The sequence below is a fragment of the Columba livia genome, chromosome 2 (assembly GCF_036013475.1).
Source record: "Columba livia isolate bColLiv1 breed racing homer chromosome 2, bColLiv1.pat.W.v2, whole genome shotgun sequence".
Lineage (NCBI taxonomy): Eukaryota > Metazoa > Chordata > Aves > Columbiformes > Columbidae > Columba > Columba livia.
In genome coordinates this window covers 84,406,644-84,421,847 of record NC_088603.1, presented here as the reverse complement: position 1 = coordinate 84,421,847, position 15,204 = coordinate 84,406,644, and the positions used below count along the sequence as shown (strand labels likewise).

The following is a 15,204-nucleotide window of genomic DNA, read 5'->3' as shown; positions in this document are numbered from 1 at the left end:
ATGTTCTGATATGCCATTTAAACTGGAATTGAGCTCATCAGTCATATATATGTTATTTAAAAACATCACAGATTTCTGAAAGTAGCTACAGAGCAAAATCTGTTTGGAATTGCTCAGTTTTATGCACGGAGGTTTCTGCATGAGCTGGCAGATATATTTACATTTTCTATTTATACAGCAACTTACATGCATGTTTTACAAACATGAAAGAATGAACTTTGTAACTGCCTTGTGAAACACATCACTATTTCAGAACTGACAAAACTCACACAAAGAGAGAGATAAATGTCTTGTCTAGGATCAAGATAGGAAGTCAATTAATTGCTAGAATCTGCACTTTCAGAGCAGGAGCCTTGTGCATGTGCCTTCTTTGCATATAAAAAGCCACTTATCTTCAAACAGTCATAAGATTGGTCATGTCATATAAGCCTTTGTACACAACCAAGTTCTCCATGAAGCAGCAAAACGAGTGAAGATTAAAAAGAAATCAGTTCAGACCAAATCACATGAGATGATAAATCAGTCTTCTTGGTTTTGTGAAAATGCAACCAAAGAAATGTACAAGAAAATGCCTGAAACAAATCAAATGGTCAGCTCAACTCAAAACCAGAAATTCTACCTTGGGGATTTCTCTCCATGACACAGAATACGGTGGTTCAAACCCCTTTCAAAATTTCAGTTTTGAGCCCACGTTTTAAAATTAGGCTGGGGGTATTTTCATCTTTCCTTACTGATGCTTTCTTAGGCTACCAGATTTTCACTGACGTAGGGAGGAGAAGCCAATTTCCCTATCTCTGAAATAAGCACCAGAGGTGTTTGGCTACCTCACGACACTTTTGCAGTGAATATCAAGTGATATTATGACTGGAGTATCTCCAGAGAGGGCCCTCTGCCCTAAAGACTGCGACTCAGGACTGCTTGGAAAAGTGGTAAATGCACCAAGTCTACCACCGCATTGGTTACTACTGGTAGGGAGAATCATTTCTAACCCAAAGACCTAAAAGCTTTATTTTCCAGCAACCTGGTGGGCAAATACCTCTCAACTCACAGTTCTGAGATTAATTAAACTGCTTCAGAAATAAATAAGTGGTTGGTTGGTGCTGTGTGGCATTGTTTCTCCCTCTTTCCATCCCTTCCTGGAAACAGGTTATCTCTGCAGCCATATAGTTATATAGCAACTACTTCAGACATGTTTAATGGGTATCATCAAGTACAAAACTGTCGGGGGTGGGAGGCAATGGGAGTGGGGAGCTGGAGGGTTTTGTGAAGGGAGGAGAAGGTAGGATGAAAAAAAGAGAAGGTACTGACAGATGAGGCACGGCACGGATCCTAGCTCTAGATTACATATTTTACACTACGGCAACATGGAGCACTGCGGGGGATGGACTCCTCATTTGCAGGTTCATTCTCATTATTTGTGTTATAGCATCATATGAAATCTTCAGTGGTGATAGCCCCATTGCTCCTCATAACCTGTTTGTCTTGTACCTTATGCGCTATAAAATGCAAATAAATATTGGTTTAGCTGCCGTGGGTATGTGTCTTTGTTACCTTTAAGAACATTAAGGCATTGGTGAGATTTGGCTTTTATCTACAAATGTTTCATGAGATCTTTGACTCCTTCCCAGAGCTCAGTGTGCGTCGCTTGCTGTGAAACTCCAGCAAATGCTCTGCCTGACTGGTAAATGCAATGCCTGGTGTCTAATGCCCAATTCAACTAACATAGACATATAAGCTGAATTAATCATTTGTGTAGCCTCAAGAATTGCCCATGTGGTCTACAGGCCACTTAGCACCGGCTTGAAAAAACCCCAGTGCTTGGCAGACAACTATTCAGGAGCTGAGGCTGTATGTAGGGTTCAGGCTGGAGAGTAAAAAGAAGCTGCGTTCCTCAGAAGAAGAACGTTTCTGGAGTCAGTACTGAGGTACAAATCCTGAAAATTACTACTTCAGAAGTGTGTGGTTTGGGTTTTGACCCTCCGTATAAGGTTTCACTTGGATTTTCTCAGTCCAAACAGGGATGTTATATGTATTTCACTCGTCTTGCCTGGTTGCTTCCCTGACTATTTGGCTTGTGACTCTTGCAGGAGAAATTAATTCCTCAAAATATTACCACAGAAAATTAAACAAACAAACAACAAACTTCTGTTGACAGTATACTCTGAAGATGTTTGTTTCTTCAACACAATTTCATCTAAATTTAATTCAAAATGCTGTATAGTTCACATTAATCTAAAACAAATAGGTCATTTCCATCAGCATACCCTACTAATAACGTGGTGGTGGTAATAACATATAGTCATGGTTTACACCAATTATAAGACTTTGTTAGCTTTTTTATTTAAATGGTACTAAAGTCCTACATGATTGAATGAGTCCATGATGTCTTAACAACAGCAATAACAGGAGTACTCTGCACTCATCCAGCACCTTTCATCCTGTGGGGTGCTTCTGACACGTGAATTTTCATTACACCCCTGTGACGCACAGGTAGGCATGCAGGCGCACTTCAAAGGCGAGGGAACCGTGCCACGGAAAAGTTACACAACTTGGCCCAAATCCCTGGGGAACAGCTGGAAATGGGAACTCTCCTATTGCTTGTTCTGAATGTCCAGACAATAACACTTACCCCCAAAAGGAGCTTCATAACACATTAATCAAAATGTTTAACCCCCTACTAAGTTTGCAAATGGCATGGGCAGACAATAAGCTCACTAATTCTTTTTGATGCATTATTCATGACTTGTTCTCCTTTTCTGGCAAGACTTTTTTTCTTAGGGAAAAAATAAAAACACAAACCAAAACACATTCCAAAACAAGAAAAAAATAGGCAGTTTGATTTTCAATCCATTATTGCAAAATATTTAAGAATCCAAAACGTTTAGCACCTCCTTTACTTCGACTGTTTGATTCCAACCACTACACTGCGTGCAATGTATGGCAATTTCTCTGCAGGACAGGAGCACCCGAGTGACCTCTGAGAAGGCGAGAGCAGAACTCTGCTTCCTCAGTGTTACTTTCCCAGGATCCACAAGCCACCGAACATCATTATATGTGCACACCTAACAGTTATGTTGGCAAATAAAACTGCCCAACCAACAGCTAGTGACAGCAATTGAAACTAATGATTCAGGGGCTGGCCATATGATAGCTAGAAAGGAAAAAAAAACAACAACCTTCTACTGTTCCTGTTGATAATTAAAAGACTACTGCAGGCAGGCCGTGAGTTCAAAATACTGCTCTCTGCCTGGCCTTTGCCACCCCCATGAGCAGCAAAGAGAGTTACCAGCCACATTTGCGAGTTGTATTTAAGGCTGTCTAGGGCTGATTTTGCACTTGGGAGAAAGTCAGTGAACTAATGAATGCCTCAGTTTCCCCTCTTTATAATAATGCTAATGCAAATGTAGACACATGTTACAAATTAGACCGCCATAATACATGTGAGCAGCTCTGAAACGGTGTTAAAAAGAAAACTGATGTGGGTGGTGATGGATTTTTGAGAGCACAGGCTAACAGTGGCATTATTTACAGGGTAAGTTGTTTGAGGGTATGTTGTGCTCCATCATATGGGAAGAAGTTCATTTATTTATTTACAAGTAAGTACATCCAACAACATTTTTCACGGAGTCAGGATTTTTAATGCAAACTCTGTTCTCTGATAGCTGAGCTTTAAATAAAGCACTAATTGCTGTGCATCTCAGGATAAGAAGTTGAGAGTCTAATGCTCTCAGCAGCAGAATGAAAGGGAGAATCTCTCTTCCAGTGGCAGGTACTAAGCTCCTGGGATGAAAACACTCTCTTGTGTGTATTGTGTGTGTATGTGTACCTAGAGATAAAAAATAAACAAATACACGCGTGCAGGCCCACACTCACACACAGATATATTTGTGTGAAGAAGGAACACTGAGTCAAAATGTTTGGGACTATTTTCCTGAAGAGGAAAACTTCATGAATGCTATGTAGCACTGTAAATAAATTGTAAGGGAAATCAGCTGCAGAAGGAATTCATTGAAATAGGTTAGAAAAGGTTTATTTCTCTAATCTTGTGGTAATTTACCTGGTCATGTATCAGGACTACCTTTCGTAGCAGTGAAAAAAAAAGGAAAATCAGGTGTTTGTTTAAGAATAATTTATGAGGTCAACAGGTGAGGTTGGCTGACCAGATTGGAAAAACTTTGTCATACAGCCTTGTCCTAAAAGCATTATTGGACTAGGGTCCAAGGGTCAACAGGAGGCTCTTCACTGGCCACAGTGGTTCTGGAAGCGACAGGAGGAGCTGAGTTTGTTAGTTCTTATGAGCATTGTTCCAGCATTTTTTTACTTCCTACAAACTAAACAGACTTGCTATAGCAAATACCTCATATGTGGCCATGGTGACAGACATAAACTATGTTCTGCAAATATTCTCTAGCCTTACTGTAAATTTCCCCTAAAGTAGCAAGAAATCTAGAAACAGCTGCATGTCAAGGCACCAGCAACTTCCTAGTGATGTTTCCTATTCAATAAAACTATTCAACACCCAGAAAAGTCTCTGAAAGGGAAAAAAAAGGTGACATTCTCTTTATTTCCTACTTTTCAATCTCAGGTACCTAAAAGTAATAGGTTTTGTTTAAAAGGCTTTGCTTTAAACACCCTGCTTCCAAATACCCTCCCTGCTTGAGAGAGCAATGCATGAATACGATGCATCAAAAGGGTTTATGACCGACAGATTTCTGAAACACTTCTTCCCCGGTCAAGCAAGGTCCATTCTCTCCCTAATTTTTTACAGTTATCTCTTATTTCTGACCTATAGTTCTCCTGTCTCTTTTACAGTCATGTAACATTACTTCATGCATTACTTTGGGTAACATTACTTCATGCAAATTTTACTTCCCTTATTGTTCTTAGAAATCTTTTTTATCTGCAGCATACATTCACAGACGGAGGTACGGCAGCCTTTTCAGAGCTATCTGTTGGCACACCCATTCTGCTATGTTGCTTTTATTCAGCCCGTTATTAAATTATTACAATTTCAGAGAGCAGAAAGGTGACAGCCTCAGAAAGTCAGTATATTTTCAGCAACCCAAGTCTAACAATAGTGCCTCACAAGTGTAAAAAATAACTCCATGCATTATGTACAGGAAAATAAAATCCCTGTCCTTTTGTCTGTAAGAGGATCTCTTCAGACCCAGAGCAACTTTGTCCCTGTCTTGGTTTCCTGATTTCCATGTAGGTAAATCTCCCACTAGACTGGTACAAAAAGCATCTTCCCAGCTCCTGCTCCTGAGCTGGGGTTTTCTGCAGGAGTCTCCCCACTTGCTAGATTTCTCCCTTTTCAATTAAGCGCCTCCCCAAGCTGCCATTTGAGACACAGGATAACCGCAGCTCTCCTGGAAGGCGAATCCTACGACTCGGCTGCCAAATAAAACTCATTTTCTGAGATATTTTGTCCCTAACACTGTCGAAGTTGGCTAGATAAGTGCTTACATGTATTGTCTGCCTGTTAACATTCCTCCCGTGTCACTGGTAACAGGCCAGACAGAAGACCCTTCATTTATAAAATTGTAATCTCTTGATTGCTAATTTTTGAAATCCTGGTTCAGAGCACACCGAAGCCAAGGGCATGTTTTTTATGGGCTGACATGGATTTTGAATCAAGCTCATATCGTATGAAGCAAACTGTATACACGCACCTGTCATACTCAGTTTGCTGAGTGAACTGCTTTCAATTTAACTTCTGCTGTATGTTATTAATGTGGCACAGTTATTAGCACTTAAATCACCCTTTCCCTTGTCATCGCTACATTTAGTTTTCCCTTCCCTCCCAACCCCGACTATGATTTATAGAAGACTGACTTGGTAGGAAAGTCTGTAGTTGTCAGACAAGTATGGAATTGCATTTTTAAATATCATGGCTTATTCAATATTAAAGGACTAGGAAACAAAATGCGATTAACACAGCAATGACAAACGTATGATTAATGTTAGCTATTTTTCCCCCTGTAATATTTTGCCTTTCACTTTCTTCTTTACAAACAGGTAAAAGTACCCAGTAATTTTCTGGTGTTTTTGCCCAAGAAGCATAGGAACAAGTGCCTATTCTGCTTAGAAAACAAGACCTTCTCAGCAAAGCTGAGTGACTTAGGACAAGGATAAAAGCTATTTGAGATGCAATACTCACTGTGACTGCCCATATTAATATTTGTGAATAACTATTAGTGCATACCAACCTACTAAAAATGTAAAGATAGGCCCTATATAGCGCAGCTTGATGCAAGACTGGGGCCTTAGCTGTTATAAATACCAAAACAAGAGAGCAGAGATTTCCTCACACCACAGTACTGTAGCCAACAAGCACCGTGCGTGGAAAGCTCAGGGGAACGAGTGGGTATGTCAAGCACAAAATACATTTTTAGTGCAAATGCAGCAAGCGGGGATTAGGAGGACGAAGCAGGAGGGCTGCACGAAAGGGAGACTGACGGCGTGTCAGGGTACACCGGGATATTTTCCTGGTGACCAAAGCAGGGGACAGTCTTAGGTCACCAGCACCGCCAGGGAATTTCAGCAGGGCTGAAGCACGGGGGCAGCAGCTCCTGCAGCTGTCACCCGATCTTCCCAGGCTCCTGCCCGGTGTCCAACACCGCGGGCTCCAGGCTCACAACACGCCGGCGGAGGAAGGGGCGCAGGCAGCGGCTCACCTGCCCGGAGCCCTGCCGGGCTGCCGCCCTCCTCCCGGGATGCCGCGGCGGGGCTGCCGGTGGCGGTGCTGGGGCGGGGGCCGTTGCGGCAGCTCCGCGGGACGGGGTGGGGACGGCGGAGCCCCTCGGCAGCGGGCGGCGGCAGCCGGGCCTCCCTCCCGGCGCCCCGCTCCAGCACGCCGGGTCCCCGGGCTGAGCCGGCCGCCGCCGGGCTCGCTGGCTCCACCACCGAGCTGCGCTGCACTGCGCTAGGGGCTGCTGCACCTGAGCGAGCTCTGCCAGCGGGAGAATAAACCAAAACCAAGCCCCGGTGAATGCATTATGTAATTTCGGATTATATAATCTTAAAATACAAGAAAAAAAATGAATTAACTAAAAACAACAAAAACAACAACACTCAAAACCCGGCGTCCTTCCCCGCGCATCTAGCGGGGGTGCGGAGCAGCCCGCGCTCCCGGGCCGCCGCCGGGACATGCACGGCGGCACCGGCCGCCCGCCCGCCGCCCCCAACAGCGCAGCGGCCGCTGTCCCCGCCCGCCGCGATGCGCCGGGAAAGGACGGCGGGGCCCGGCACGACCGGCAGGGCCCGGCCCGCCTCCCCTTCCCTTCGCCGCCGAGGCCCTGAGGGCGGGCGAGGGTCGCCCCCGGGGGAGGCGCTGCCTTACCTGCTCCCCGAAGTCGATGGCGATGTTGGTGATGCCGAGAGGGACGAGGAACCGGATGAGGGGCCAGTAGTTAGTGAGCGCTGGAAATTTCACCATAGTCCCAGCTGCACGGTGACCCCCAGCGCATCTGCCGCGGCAGGAGACGGCGCGGGAGGACGGCGGGGGGGAAAGGATGAAAGGGCAAAGGAGGAGGGTGCGTGCGTGTCCCTGTGCGTGTGTGCGAGCTGGTCGGGGGGGGGGGGAAACAAGGGCGAGGGAGAGGAGCAGCAGGGCCCCCTAAAAATAAAGCAGCCGGGGGAGCGGGCGGGTGTCCGGTCCCTCCCTGCCCGGCGCTGCTCGGCCCTGGTGGGTGCTGGCTGGGCGGCGGGGCGCGCTGTGCTGCCGCCTTAGCAGGAGACCCGAGAGATCAAGTCCATCCCCACCGCCCTCCTCCCACACAACAATGATCCGCCGCCGCCGCTGCCGCCGCCGCCGCTGCCGGAAAAAAAAAGAGGAGGGACACCGCCGCCAGCCACTCGTGCGGGCAGCGCTGCCATCCTCGGGGCGCGGGGTGCAGGGGAAGGGCCGGGCCGGGGCCTCCCCCCCGCCTGACGCTCGCCGGCGCCGCGCAGGAAAACCTCCGCCCTCCTCCCCGCCGCCGCCGCCGCGGGGTCGGCGCAGGCCGCGGGGCCGCGGTGCGGGTCCGGGAGCTGCCGCCGCCGGCAGAGGTGCCTGTGCGGGCGGGCGAGGCGCGGTGCGGGTCCGGCGGCGGGGCGAGGCGTGCGGCGGGGCCCGGGCGCTGAGCGCCGCTCCCCAGTGCGGGCTGCCGGAGCACGTGGGTTTGACACACGCTCGGCAGACGGGCCGGGCGGCGGCGGGGGAAAGAGCGGCACCGAGCGGCTCCTCCCGCCGCCCGAGCGGCCGCGCTGCGCCCCCCGCCCGCCGCGGGGACGAGGGGCAGCGGCCGCGCCGGGCACCTGTCCGAACATACGCCCCCCACGCTGCGTCCCGCTGGGCGCAGCGGGTTCCCCCCGTGTGCGTGACCCGCGCCCGCCTCACGCAGCCGGGGGCAGAGGAAGGGTGTTTGTGGTGACAGGCTTCGGGCCTCGTGAAGGGGCACCTGGGGGGCTGCAAGGAAGGTGGGGGTCCGTAACGAGGCATTAACTAAGATGTCTGAACCACAGCTTTTCCTCTGGTCGAACACCAAAATAAATAAACGGTGAACGTTTGCCAATGCAACCACTCCGTTTTTCAAAGCTTCGGCCCAAGTCCGGGACAAGGGAATGTGTTGGTGGCCCCATGGCAGCTCACAGGACCCTTGCTGGCTGGGAGCACAGGCAGCCTTCGGACTCCCAGCCTTGACAAGTGCAGGGGCTCTGTGAGCTTAAGGGGTGGGGAAACAAGAAAAAGCAAAACCGCTTCTTAACACATTGTGGAATTTTCTTGAACTCTCGGGGTTGTTTCGGGGTTTCATTGTAATTGAGTTTTTCTGGGGCATTTAGCTTTGTGGTGTCACCTTCACCTTGCCACCTTCAAGGAGGGCTGGCAGATATTTTGAGAAGGTGGAAGCCCTATGAAGAGTCAGGTGTCTTTATCTGATGCTCGGAGGAGCTGTGGCCAGAGTAGGAGTGGTGGACAACCTTCCTTAACCAAAGCCTCCTGCACTAAAAGGTGCCTGTAACCAAGAAGCCATTCCATGTATTTTGAAGAGTCAAGAGGAGGTGAGCTCTGAAAATCCTTGACATGCAGATGACAGGCTGTGGGGTAGGGTTGCAGTGGGGTTCCTGGGGTGTCTCAGCAAAGTCAGCCTCATCTGTAGCTGCAGGCTTTCCCCCCCTGCAACTGGAGTTTGTCTCACCAAGCAGCCCTTAAGCTGTTACAGCCTTCCCTGTGGCATGCAGGAGCAAACTCAAACACTTACGAGAGTGCAACCCTGCCTTTGTCCTGCAGGTCACTTAAAATGCCATGGACATGGTGTCCTGGGGATGATGGAGTGGAGCAGTGCGAAGAAGGAGAGGACAATAAACTGAGAAAAGGGGAGTTGTTTGTGATTGCCTAAGCGTGTCTTTGAATTAACAGCACCAAATCATCATTCTAAGGAAGATCAAATCGTCTCCACATACACCAGTTGTTGATCCGTCTAACAGCTTCAAACTGTGTCCACAGTGGGGAACATTCAGTCTCCAACCAACCAGACTAAAGTTGGACTGAAGTTGAAAGTCTCATGTAGATGCAGGAGCCTTACACCAGCTGCCTTGTTCTACTTGTTTGCTTGCATCGAGTTGGATTACCTGCCAAATTAGACATAGCCTGAGCATATGCTTATGTGCAAGTTGTAGAAGATCTGTGTAGTAGGTCCCTTTCTTTGAAGCAAGTCTCATGACTTTTGAAGACAAGGCTGGATATATTTCAAAGCATTTATATTTAATTCTGTCTTCCTGAAGCTGATTTGGTTTTAGATAACCGTATTGCCAATAACTAATTTCTTCCTGATAGCACTAGATTTTGTTGGGAGTGAGGTCATTCCTCTTTGCCATGGGTCTGAGAACTGAAGCTGAAATTACGGAAGAATATTCTTTACAGCTCCGTATTTTTTCAATGAAGTGTCCCTATTTTGTTTCAGTTTAGAGGGCTTCTTTTTTTTTTTTTTTTTTTTAGGGAAAAGAAACCTTTAGCGCTGTTCTTGAGTCAGAGAAAAATTAAAGGGAAGCCCCAAAGCCTCTTGTAAATATATGATTTTAACTTGCCATTTGAACTTTTCAGGTGAGCTGATGTTTGAGGACTACCTCCTTTCATTCCTGGCAAAACCAAACCACGATGAAATTAAAGCTTCCTAAATCAAAACATTGAGACACTGAGCATGTGGCTCACATAGTGATTAATTACTTAGTCACAAAATTATGTTAAGTCCTGGAAATACTGAGACAGTCAAGCAGTTTGATGGAGTATAAGAGAAGCATCCTTTGGGGGGTTTGTTATATATCCATAAGGTAGTTGATATTTTTTACTCCACTAGATAATGAATCAGGGTCCCTTGAGAGCTCTCATTGACTTATCTTCCTGCTGCCCAAAGCAATAGTACAATCTTATTTTAAGAGTAGTTTACGTTTTACTTCATAACATGTCCTGGAATGTCCTGGGAAAATGTTAACCTAACTGATGCTCTCTTGAGTCCTGTATATTAAAATTATCAAACTTATTTGATGTTAGCCTGTTTTGGGTTTGTCTGCTTCCCATTCCTGTCTTCTGTTTATGGGATGACTGTATTTCTTGTGTGCTTCTCTTTCAGCCCAGGTCCTATTTGCTCCTCAAATTCATTACAGAAACAAAGTTGTGTTTGGAACCAAAGAGCAAGGATGGTTTCTCACATCTTGAAGTCAGTAGTTTGCTCAGCTGATGAGCTAAGGAAATAGGTGATTTTAGCTGTCTTGGGCAAAAAGCAGTGATTAGTAATCATTTCCTTTCTAGCATATTTTCTGTTACACTACATTTCTTACTCATATACCAAACACTGTCTGTTTGTTTAATTGAATAAAAAAGACACAGAGAGGACTGCAGGAAATAATTAGACATAATCTCTCTGCTTTTGACAGAAAAATGATCGGGTCCAGGAGTATCTCAAGTGGAGGCATCTCACTGGAGAAGTCCATGTGGATCAAGTACAGTGCTGTAATGTGTTACAGTATAAATGATGAAACATATCAGAAAACTCCCTTGTGCCTGATAACAAAATGTGTCTTCAATTGCTGCTTCAGCGACAGGGTCGAAGTCTGAAGGTGTTCCCAGTAGCAGATCATATCAGAGCAGTGCACGTTAGCTTTACCCATGCAGTCAGAAATGCAACATGCCGATCAGCACATGAGCTATAACATGTGTTAGAGTCCCAGTCCTTTGCTGAACTTGAGGCAGGCCCCTTGCCACAACTACACGATGGGAATCTTGAGAAGAAGACCCTGCTGTGGTATTGCTTTGCTTCGGAATTATGCCTCTATTTACTTCTTGAGGCTACTGCTAATTACCTACTGATTTTATTTTTTTAAATCACTGTGCTTCAATTTTCCATCCCCAGCTGGCTATGTAGCTGTCACCACTGCTTTTTTGAGCTACTGGCTGTCTTCCAAATCTTATCTTCTACCTTTGTTTGTTTGTTTGTTTGTTTTGTTTTGTTTTGTTTTTATTTTTTTTATAGTGTATCAATTCAGAAGAACTCATTGTATAAGGAATTCAGACTAGTGGACAACAAAATTTGTGAGCCAGTCATTCCAGAAGAGGACAGGTTAACTGGGTTTCCAAGCCCACAGGACAGCCAATAATTCTGGTCTCTGAACAGCCTTGGGCTGGGAGAGAGCAAATGACGACTATCTTTTCCTGTCTGTTATCTGACAAAGTGGAAGGACCTCTCCACAGTCATACCCTGTTTCCCCCAAAATAAGACAGGGTCTTATATTAATTTTTGCTCCAAAACTTTACATTACTTTTTTACACGTATAGCTGCCTGGATACTATTTAAACTGACTTTTTTTATGAACTGTAACTAGCAATAACCTAGGCTTTTTTTGGAATAGGGCTTATATTTCAAGCATCCTCAAAAATCTTGAAAAAAATCATGCTAGTGCTTATCTTTAGGGTAGGTCTTCTTTTTGGAGAAACAGGGTATTCAGCTTCTGTCTTGAGTTATTGCTCTCCCTGCAACAGCTACCTCTTGCAGGCACAACTTTTAGGTTGAAACTGAGTCTGATGCATATTTCCAGCTCTTTATAACAACAATAATTAAAACAATAAGATTGTAGTTTGAAAATGTTGTCAAACTGTGACTGAATGTTACTGCAGGAATGCTCAGAATGTGGGTCTTGTGCACTTAGTGGAAAAATACCCATTCCTACTTAGCACTGAGGAATAAAAAGCAAGAATCTTTTATTCACTATTTTAGGGGAGTGGCCAGACACAAAGCTTGGTTTTAAGGAATCTTCATGACCCAGCTGAAGGTCCCCTTCTTCTCATGGAACCCCAGTTCTGCAGAAAGTCCATCCCTAGGAAAAATGTGTGCTTAGCCTCTTCTTTTCCTGCAGGGCAAAGGACACCTGTACGCACATCCTTTTTGTAGGTGTAAACTAAGCCTATGTCATTACAATTACTGTGAGTCATGCAGAAAGCCTTAAACTCAAAAGGTTCTGGAATTCTTGTTGTCTTACTCCTCATGCACCAGTGTTAGGATCCAGGGACACTGTGTTCTGGGGCTGTGTGCCTGGCTGTGACTTCTAGGTTATTGCAATCCGTAACTGGAAAGACTACAGAAATCCTGCAGGAAAAGTCTGTATATTTATATACTGCTTTATTCCATGAATGGGTAGAGCTGAACTGAAAGATCAGAAAATAGCCAAAGGAATTTGGGTTATCAGTCAGACAAGCATCCGACTAATCCAATTCCAATTTAGCTACAGCTCTGTGTGAAGAATAAAAGTGGTCTTTACAATCAACCTGTGTCCCCTCCCTAAGGCCAGTCTGCTCTGGCCACAGCTGGCTTGTCAAGTTAGATGATAAGGATGATGCCCCTGCAGGAAGCCCATGTCTGTCTTTTTTGGCTGGCACAAGTGCACTGGCAGCTTGAGGCAAAACTGTTTCCCAGCTGATGAAGCAGGAGAAGCTTACTATTAATGCTTAATAGACCGAGATACAAAGAATGTCAGATTTCAGTGGCGCAAGGAGACCAGGGTGAGTCAGAAATGCCTGACTCATTTTTCAGGTGAGAATCAAAGTGCTATCTCCGGCCACCTGCAGCAGGGGGCCAGTTCAGAAGATGCCTTCTGACACAGGGCACCCGGGAGTGTTGTTGGCTCTTTATGCCCCCGTCTTCACATCAGTGTCTGCTCCATTTCTCACTCAAGCTGACAGCCTGGGGTAATCCCAGCTGTATGTGTGATTTGTGGTTCTGGACTTAATAGCATTCTGTGTCTTTTGGGCTTGTGTCCGGAGTCCAAAACTGTATCTTCTTCTTCTGAGGTGACCTGGGGCTCGTGAGTCTGCAGCAGCTCCAAAATGTGGGAGATGGTGGGAGCAGCCAGTCTGAAGCTGCAGCTGCCGGCGGGGGTATGCAGTGATGCCCAACTGCAGCTCCATTTGCTAAGGCAACGCTGCACCATTTCTTAGCTGATTAATCCCTTCCTCTGTGTTGGAGTTGCATAAACGTTCTGCAGGAGGCTAACTGGACCAGGCTCTGCTCGAGTTAATGAGGTCTCTCTTTCAAGTGCTCCTAGTGTGGCATCCTGAGGGACTGTGGTGCTTATGAACCTTGTGTACTTCAGGGAGGATTGCATTGTTTCAGGCCTGAGGCTCCGGAGTTGTTTTGTGATCAGAGGGAAAGAAGCTTTCTCATCATCAAAGCAATCATATATGCATGTTGCATTTCTTCAGCATGGGAGAAATCAAGTCTTTAAACATAGGGGGTTTGTGTATTGTCTGTAGGGTTTTACCCCCCTGATTTCTAAATTTCAGTTTATTTAATGATATGTGTATTCAAATATCTTGAAAGAAATGCAAGTAATAATTTAAAATGCTTTCCAAAACTCATTTCCAGTTAATAAATTAAAATGCATTTATAGTCTTAAGAAGCTCAGATTTGTCTGGAATTCAGAATCCATTATTATGTACATTTGGCATCTTTGTTCCAAGCATTAGGACCTATTTGGACTTTTTGCAGCCTGTTTGGTTCTTATTAAAACATTTACATGTACTATCACTTGCTGTGCTACATATGAAATGCAAAAAGCACACAATCTTACCAATAGCGTAAAGTTGCAAAGGTCCATCTTCATGGCTTTTTGTATCATTAAAACAGTGATCAATATTAGGCTTTAACTGTCTGCAGAGATAATGGGCGTAGTTGAACACCATTTCACTAAAACCTGTGGGAGGTGATGGTGAATTTATGTTCCAAGCTCTCATATTCTATGTCCTTTTATGGTGTTGAGCATAGTAATTAGATTAATTGTTGAGAATATGCTTAAATGTTTCAGAAATATGCATTTATCAGCTTGCAGTACTTCATTCTCTCTAGTTTTCTTTAGAAGGGTGTCAGCCGTATGTGTTGCCAAATACGGCTTCTGTGTTACTGAAGCCATCATAAAAATAGCTTCTGCACAGCACCTATAGTAATGAGAAATCTAATGTATTTGTGAAAAAATAGTAGTGTGCAAACACGTAAACATTATTTATTAGTGCTTGTATGACTGAAAATGTTACAGCATATACATGCCTAAAGCCAGTATTCACAGAGTACTCTACAACTTTAGTAGTAAGTGTAAAACATACAGTACTTCTCTTTGACATCTTAGGACACTGCTACTGTCTGGCCGTCTAGCTATAATATTTGATAAAATTTGCTCATTTTAGAGAATTCAGATTTTGTCCCTAACTTCTTTTTACCCACTGGGAGCTTTTAAGAAATATTTGTATTTTGGAGTGAGCATTCTGTACTTTTATGATAAGGATGTCATTCAAGAGGATACAAGGAAATGTTAAGATGTCAGGGCAGACAATTTATAAAACAATACAAGACCACTTTTCAGTGCTTTCATTGCCCTTGCTGCCTGCTGTAGAAATCGGTGTCGTTCTCATTATATATGCTGCAGAAGTGCCCCTTTTTATAGATGGGCAAAACAGAGGGAGATGGATGGCATGTGGAGGTTAGGCAGGGGGACGTGTATCCCAGGCCTGTAACTGACCCTCTTGCGTCTTCTGATTTATTCAACTTTTTCTCCTGAACCTAAACGAAGTAAAAAAAGAAAAATAATTGGTTTACAGAGAAGGAGTCTAATCTGGTCAGTTAGTTTGTAAGTATTTAGAGAACAAGCAGAGCATTAAAGCCAAGTATAGTCTGTTATTTG

At 45.1% G+C, this 15,204-nt stretch overlaps 1 protein-coding gene across 1 annotated transcript in view; it reads right to left on the bottom strand.

Moving 5' to 3' along the window:
- Positions 1-8,262, bottom strand: part of ANKH (ANKH inorganic pyrophosphate transport regulator) — a 98,240-nt gene extending 89,978 nt beyond the window's left edge. The window contains exon 1 of the mRNA XM_065052629.1: positions 7,343-8,262. Within this exon, the coding sequence (XP_064908701.1) occupies positions 7,343-7,438 (96 nt within the window). The 5' untranslated portion in view covers positions 7,439-8,262. The remainder of the gene's footprint in view (positions 1-7,342) is intronic.
- Between the last annotated feature and the right edge of the window lie 6,942 nt (positions 8,263-15,204).